This window comes from Oncorhynchus clarkii, chromosome 7 (assembly GCF_045791955.1).
Source record: "Oncorhynchus clarkii lewisi isolate Uvic-CL-2024 chromosome 7, UVic_Ocla_1.0, whole genome shotgun sequence".
In the NCBI taxonomy this organism is placed as follows: domain Eukaryota; kingdom Metazoa; phylum Chordata; class Actinopteri; order Salmoniformes; family Salmonidae; genus Oncorhynchus; species Oncorhynchus clarkii.
The window spans coordinates 25,458,768-25,467,168 of NC_092153.1; the positions used below are offsets into that span (position 1 = coordinate 25,458,768).

Sequence of the window (8,401 nt, forward strand, 5' to 3'; positions counted from 1 at the left end):
CAAGTGTAGCATAGGTTGTGCACTCTGCAAACAATGTGTCCACTCTGACAATGAAAACGGAAAGACTGGAATAATGATATTGAATGCATTAACAGAAATTACCATAACCAAAGTAACAAACTTTGTAGATAAGAAATTATAGGAATTAACGGTAAATGTACTACTGGTGATATACAGTACCAGTCAAAAGTTTGGACACACCTACTCATGCAAGGGCTTTTCTTTATTTGTACTATTTTCTATATTGTCGAATAATAGTGAAGTTATCAAAACTATATAAATAACACATATGAAAGTGAAAAAAAGTGTTAAACATATCAAAGCTTTGCACACTCTTGCCATTTTCTCAACCAGCTTCACCTGGAAAGCTTTTCCAACAGTCTTGAAGGAGTTCCCACATATACTGAGCACTTGTTGACTGCTTTTCCTCCACTCTGCGGGCCAACTCATCTTAAACCAGCTCAATTGGGTTGAGGTCGGGTGGTTGTGGAGGTCAGGTCATCTGATGCAGCACTCCATCACACAGCCTGGAGGTGTGTTGGGTCATTGTCCTGTTGAAAAGGATTGACTGACCTTCAAGCGCTATGATGGACTGTTGTTTCTCTTTGCTTATTTGAGCTATTTTTGCCAAAGTATGGACTTGGTCTTTTACCAAATAGGGATATCTTCTGTATACCACCCCTACCTTGTCACAAAACAACTGATTGGCTCAAACATTAAGAAGGAAAGACATTCCACAAATTGACTTAACAAGGTACACCTGTTAATTGAAATGCATTACAGGTGACTACCTCATGAACCTGGTTGAGAGAATGCCAAGAGCGTGCAAAGCTGTAATCAAAGCAAAGGGTGGCTACTTTGAAGAATCTCAAATATAAAATGAATTTTGATTTGTTAAACACTTTTTTTTGGTTACTACATGATGTAGAAATAAAAGAAAAGCCCTTGAATTAGTAGGTGTGTCCAAACTTTTTGACTGGTACTGTATGTAATGGAGAATTGTTATACACTAATAATCAAATGCAAACAATTCACACAATCAAGTTATGAAATAATGAATGTGCACAAATTGGCGGGAGAGTGCACATTCTGGAGAGAGAAGTGCATTGTGCATCTGGGCGCATTGTCAAACCGACATCTGCATTGGCCTTGGCCATGCAGCATTTACGTGGATACAGCCTCAGCAGAAGTCAGGGCATTCATACTTCTTGCGCTTCACGGAGCAGTGCAGAGCTATTGTCAAGGAAGTGAGTTTTGTTTTCTGCAGGATGTACCGCCCCCACCTACCGTCAACCAATCATGTCAATGCGGAGCTATGCAGAGCCCTCCCGCATTGTTACAACATTTGGGAGGCGCATTGCGATCCAGTTTGGCCTCTGGATGCATCTGGAGGCTCCGCAGTTGCGTCACAGGCTTCATATGAAGCCTTCGACCACATTTTCGGATCAAGCATATATTGTTTTAAAGTCTAGGCCTCCACAATGGAATAGTTCAGAGGGGGCACAAATGTGTGTGTGTGTGTATATATATAATTTGTTACTGCTCGACTAAAACAATCTGGGTCGACCAACAGCCTAACTACCAAACAATCGACATGTCGACTAATTGGCATCAGCCCCACAGACAGTAGTCTTGATCATAAGTACCTGCAGGTCAAACATCTCACTACCCTGACACGGATGTGGGGGCTCCCTCTTCTGGCTGAATTGGGAAATACACCAAGATACAGTTCTGGCTGAATTGGGAAATACACCAAGATACAGTTGTGGGTTTTGTCACATTGGTTATAAAAAGTAATTAGCGTAGACATTGGTTCACATATTTGCAGGACGATTGTACAATATCCCCTTTGGGGCTGCTGTCTGCAATAAGGAGTTCTGTGCCATCATAGGCACAAAAAACAATCAAGTGTCACACACAACATCATCTGGTGTTAGCTTTTCTTTTATGGTGGGCCAGGCATCCACCCCTGACCTGTCATTTCCTTTTTTTCTGTCCATCATGACTAAAAGGGAAACGCCGTTATTTCAATGCCGTAGCTGGTACAGCGCATCATGGTGGTCCTCTATGCATCCGCCAGCTCATCTACTGTCTGTCTGCTTTCTAACTGAGGCCTTTCACCGCCATGATAAGCCAATAATTTGCTCTCTGTGGTCCTGTCCAAAAACGACCCCTAGACCCTACCACCTAAACAGTGGATCTATTTTGTATATTTTTAAGAATTGGATAGGTTGTAGCTCAACCTTTTTCTCTGATGTTACTTACACGCATCTAGTATTCTTGGATCTACGGAAGTGCCTAGGGGGGTAGAGGCAAGGGGCTTGGATAGGGCCTCTGTCTGGGTAACCAGCGGTAAGCGACTAGGAGCCAACGGGACCTCACACAACATCAATATAACATTCAGCTTTTTGTTTTGTTTTATTTATTTTTTTGCTCATAAGTCAAACGACTCCACTCGCGTCATTAAAATTACTTATTATGAGCTTGCAGGATTGACATTGCATACACATACACTATATATACAAAAGTATGTGCACACCCCTTCAAATTTGTGGATTTGGCTACTTCCGCCACACCCGTTGCTGACAAGTGTATAACATCGAGCACATAGCAATGTAATCTCCATAGACAAACATTGGAATTAGAATGGCCTTACTGAAAAGCTCAGTGACTTTCATAGGATGCCACCTTTCCAACAAGTCAGTTTGTCAAATTTCTGCCCTGCTAGAGTTGCCCCGATCAACTGTAAGTGCTGTTATTGTGAAGTGGAACGTCTTGGAGCAACAACGGCTCAGCTGTGAGGTGGTTGGCTTCACATGCTCACAGAACGGCATTGCCGAGTGCTCAAGCGTGTAGCTTGTAAAAATCGTCTCTCCTCGGTTGCAACCGTCACTACCAAGTTCCAAACTGCCTCTGGAAGCAATGTCAGCACAAGAACTGTTAGTCTGGAGCTTCATGAAATGGGTTTCCATGGCCGAGCAGCCGCACACATGCCTAAGATCACCATGCACAATGCGAAGTGTCAGCTGGAGTGGTGTAACGCTCGCCGCCATTGGACTGTGGAGAAGAGGAAACGCTTTCTCTCGAGTAATGAATCACGCTTCACCATCTGGCAGTCTGACGGAGGAATCTGGGTTTGGTGCATGCCTGGAGAATGCTACCTTCCTAATGCATAGTGCCAACTGTAAAGTTTGGTGGAGGAGGAATAATGGTCTGGGTCTGTTTTTCATGGTTCAGGCTAGGCCCCTTAGTTCCAGTGAAGGGAGAGCTTAACGCTACAACATACAATGACATTCTAGACGATTCTGTGCTTCCAACTTTGTGGTGACAGTTTGGGGAAGGCTCTGTCCTGTTTCAGCATGACAATGCCCCGTGCACAAAGTGAGGTCCATACAGAAATGGTTTGTCGATCGGTGTGGAAGAACTTGACTGGCCTGCACGCAGACCTGACGTCAAAGGGAGGGACCAACTCCATATTAATGCCCATGTTTTTGGAATGAGATGTTTGACTAGCAGGTGTCCACATACTTTGTCATCTAGTGTATGTTAGGGATTAGCTTTTTAGCCACCCTACAACGACAATCTGGCTCTTGTGCAATCTTTTCCTGGATTCCTTGCATCCTCTCTTCTCACCTCCTTCTCAAAAGGCATTGGAGAAGGTCAGAGGGAACTTGGATCTTCTCCTCCAATATGGTTGAGAAGAAGGCGAGGGGATCAGATGTGAGGAATCACGGAAAGATTAAACGAGATGGAGCCAATCATTTGAAAAACGTATAGACAATGAACTGACGTTTTTGTTTTCCATTTTTCTTTTTCTTCACTTCTCCCGCAGATTATCCTGAAGTAACTGTCAGGAAAGAAATGGAGTGTCAAGAAGCTGCACTACAAAGCCCAAAACAGCCCTTCTGTACATACTACCTTCCCCTCCCACTACAGCAACCTGCATGCTAAGAGTGTAATACTACCAATTAACCATAAGACTTGAGTGCTGGTGTAAGATGATACACACAACAAAAAGATGTAAATGTATTGCTAGGAAACTATTGCCATGAAAATTATGACAAAAAAATTATATGTACTGAACTACAAACACTTAGTGGAGAGATGGTGACGAGTTCATTTTAACTATTGTTTTCTCTGTTAAAGTAATATGGGTCCTTTATATTTTGTTTTCAAAACGAAACCTCGATCTGCACAAATGTTCACCCTTTGAAAACACCTTATTTGCACTATAAGAGAACTAGTGCTTATTGTCAAAAGTGCTTCATTGTTTTAAACAGGAGAGTCACAGAGAAGCCCATGGTTGCAACTGGCGCTCCAGACCAAGCTAGAAGGGATTGTTTAACTTTTTGTTTGTTTTAATTATTTTTTTAAAGACAAATGTTAGGGCAGACTATAGGCTTATGTTTACTCAATGACTGTCCTCTTAACAATGATTTGAACGTGCTCCCCCACCCTCCATCACCACCACCCCTTTAAAACGGTGTGGTATGCGCTCCATATGAACCACTTGCCAACATTTAATCTCTGGAAAACCAACGGCTTGCCAAACGAAAGTCATCGCGACTGACCGATTTGACGGACAGAAGCGATCGGAGTCGATCTGCAAGGGAACAGACGTGGAACAGCTTCGTGGCCAAAACGTGCAGTCGGGCCTCGTTTTTGTGCACATCCTGGGGGGGGGGGGGGGGGGGAAATAACCTAGAATTTCAATTTCTTCTCATTTTGTTAAATTTTCAGTTTTAACTTTTGGATGGGTGCTGACATTGGCTTGTGGGTGTATTTGTGTGTATGTGGTTGGTTGGGTGGGAGCCTCAGAGGGGTCCGTGTTGGGGAGAGTTATACTGGCATCAGGGAGTGCTACTAGCCTATATGGCTCCGGTTTGTGTGCCAAGGGCTTAACGAAAGCTTGCGGGTGGCTGAGAGCATGTTGCGGGAGGGAGCCTCAGCCTGATGGGCCAAGCCATAGACATCTGCCAGCAGACTGGAACAGGCAGAGTAAGTCCACCAGCGGCCCCAAAGTCAAGACCACAAGGACAAGGCCTTTGGGGGAGTTAGGGGTGGGGCTAGAAGGAGGGATAAGGGTGAGATCGGCTAGGGGTGAAACAAGTGCTACGACTCCAAAAAAAAAGAGAGTAAAAAAAAAGGTGCATTCGAAGATGCTAGTCATCGTCGTGAGATGACTTGAAGTTTTTGACTGGAGGGCTATCTGTGACTGTCAGTCGTCACCCTGCTATCGCCGAGAATCCTGTTTCTATTTGAGAAAAACTGTAGAAGTGCCTAAAAATCCTTTAACTTTAAAACAGCAAGCATCTGGAGAAACATACTTTGTCAAAGAAAAAATAGGAATATACAAAAGGATGGTTCAAGCAAAGTTCCCAAAAGTATGTTGACCTATTTAGAGAAAAGACTATTCATTTTTCATGCAGATGCCATTGTTAAAGCAGTACCCTAGTGTTATTGTAAACATATATTTAACACGACAAAAAGTAACTTTCTGAAAAGAAAGTATATAAACTAACCAAGATAGCTTGGTAGAATGTTTGATAAATATTTCATGATGTAATATTTTGTTCTTACCATAGGTTTTTAGTAGTTTACATTGGAAAAAGTGATTGAGAATACAGGAAATTGTGATGTGTGTGTAATGTATGTAACGTGTCTCATACTTTTGAGAGTTTATATTCATGGTTGTAGCAGCAATGTATTCACGTTTATGTTTTATGATGTTAAGCATCAAGGTATGTGTGTCACCAGAACAATCCGTTATTTTATGCCATGATATAGTTGATAGTGTACTAGCATCGTTTTAAACCAACCTCCACGTTATTACCTAATATGTTTTATGAGATGTATGTATTTAGACTCTAAATCACATTTCTTGATCCCACACAACCAATTATTTACCTTGTATGTGTGTTCAACAAAAAAGATCAGAATCATGACATAATTTCATGGCGCTTGATCAACACAGACAATCCACAACGAGACACCTTTGGTTAAAAAATAATATGGCACTGGTCTTAGAATGATTTTTTTCTTTCTTTTTGTTCACTGAGATTTTCTTCTAAAAAGTTACAGTTTTAATGTAATTTTTGGTGTGGAAGGTGATCGAAGATCTTTTTTGGTAATTTATCGTATTTGATTGTTTTGTCAAATGAGTCAGAATGATGTAACCTATTCTATTTTGAAATGAATGTAATTTATTGAGCTGTGCGTCCCAACAGGGTCTGGTCTCTTTAGTCAGCCAATGAGATGCAGATCAGGAGCAAGGGGGTGGAGTCTTAAAAAGCCACCAATAGAATGCTACTGGATCTCCCTGGCCTTGTCATCGACACAGTTCATCGCATTACAGTAATGAGCAAAGCTTTAGAATTGCTTATATTGTTCAACAAAAAAAATAGAAAAGAAAAAAAGAATGTTAATTGTATATGTGACATTTTACCCAAAAAATAATTTTAAAAATATGTACTTTTCACTCTAGTATTTCATAACAATATTAAGTTGTTGCTGTGGCAACATAAAGTTGCGATTACTAAAGTTCTGTATTTTTGTAAATTATCTAATCGTTAAGTTTACTTTTTTTCTAGAACACTGCACACATCACTAGATTGTAAAGCAGATTTCAACATTTCTTATTTGTCGTGATTATGACAATTTTCCTTAGCAGCCTCTATAAAGGTGTAACTTTAACACTTAAGATGTAATAGACAAAGTTACCAATGATATTTAGGATGAAATTATAACAAATTATCTATTAATTGAATAGTTAAGATGTACAACTTTTCCCCTGAGAAAGGACCACTGGTTTCATGCACACCAATGGGAAAATATTTATGAATGTAGTTTAAATTGTTTATCATCAGTTAAGGATTGCACTTCTTCTGGTAAAATAAAACATTTCATTATTACTGATGGAACATTTCATTAGGTATGGCAAAGTTACTATACACCAGTAATACAGTAATTCTGTATAATAGTCACTACCAGTTCGTATCACAGAAATAACCTTTGAACATCTTGCATGAAAAAAAAAAAAAAGTTTTTATTAATAAACGATAACGTACTGAATGTTTCTAGTTATACCGAAAAACACAAAAAATAGTCTGCACATGAGACAAAAATTCAAGTTGTCCTCAAATGGGGTCATGGTTGTGCCCAAGAGAATGGAATTGTGCTGAGAAATGTAATTTATTTAAATTAAATGTGTTGACATTGACTGACTGATGATAAGAGTTAAATATATAAGCACTTGGGTCAGCTGAGCAGACACAGCTTATCCAAACACTTTGCCTTGTCGTTAGTCCATCGTGCTTAAGGTTTTATGTTCCAGCGCTGTTAAAAATAAACTTTTAAAGGCTGTAAACTGGTCTCTGCTGAACAGACTTTTTTGTTTATATATATATATAATGCTAAAATGTAAACTTAAAACTTTTTTTATTTATATACATAAATTAAATTGTTTGAAGTTTTTACTTTTTTGCATTTTTTTTAAAGGTGAGGCCAAAAGGATTGACTGCTGTACAGAAAGCTGTCTTGTGTTCTAAGCCCCGTTCGAATACTTTAACATACCCTTCCTTACTTACTTTCGGATCTAACATTATTTGGTAGGTGTAAGCAACAGTTCTATCACATAGCTTTCCCCAATCCGGCCATGTCAGATTAGGTATTTCTTCAAGGAAGGAAGGAGGAAGGAACGATGCATTTGTTCAAGTATTGGAACAGGGCCTTATTATGTCCTTGTAGAGAGCTTGATGATGAGGGCTGTGGCCAACATGCGATGCTGAATGGTCCCTAAAAGGAATGCCGCTAGGGTTGTATTCATTAGGAAGCAAACGTGCCGAAACAGAAGGGACTAACTGAACTTGTCCAATAAGAAACGCTTGTTTTCGTTTAACATTGCAAAACGTTTCGCTACAGTGTGCACTATTGAATATTACCCAGGTAATGAATTGACTGCTTTGCCATCAGAAATGCAGTATCCCATCTACTTTGCAAAAATATATATATAGAGAGTAAAAGACCCTCATTGGATTTTTAGTTTTCATGTAACCATTTTTCAGTTTTCTTTGTGCGTATAGTTTGTGCTATTTTATGTTACTATAGTCAAATGTTTTGGTTCCAGCAAGATAGTGTAAAATCTATTGAAATAAAGAAAAAATGGAAAGGATGTTTGTTGAAATGACCTTATTTATGTGAATAATGACTGCGATATGCGCTTGTCTTACTTACCTTAGTTGAATGCCCAGACTGTATGTCGCTCTGGAAATATGTATGCTAATGGACAAAATGTAAAAATGAATAATGCTCTTATGGATGTGGTGAATGACAGACATGCTACAACAGGGTTCCCCAACTGGCGGTCCATGGGCCGAATTTGGCCCGCAGCTGATATTATGTG

The 8,401-nt window shown here is 40.0% G+C and overlaps 1 protein-coding gene across 14 annotated transcripts in view; it reads left to right on the forward strand.

The window, feature by feature from the left end:
- LOC139413114 (muscleblind-like protein 2a) overlaps nt 1-8,170 on the forward strand; it is a 68,498-nt gene extending 60,328 nt beyond the window's left edge. For 10 of the 14 annotated variants that reach the window (XM_071160178.1, XM_071160184.1, XM_071160183.1 and 7 more), the window contains one exon: nt 3,833-4,686. In XM_071160178.1, coding sequence (XP_071016279.1) covers nt 3,833-3,847 — 15 coding nt within the window. In that variant the 3' untranslated portion in view covers nt 3,848-4,686. Of the gene's footprint in view, nt 1-3,832 lie in introns of all 14 variants that reach the window. The other 4 variants (XM_071160188.1, XM_071160189.1, XM_071160187.1 and 1 more) reach the window with 3 other exon arrangements.
- The last annotated feature ends 231 nt before the right edge of the window (nt 8,171-8,401 follow it).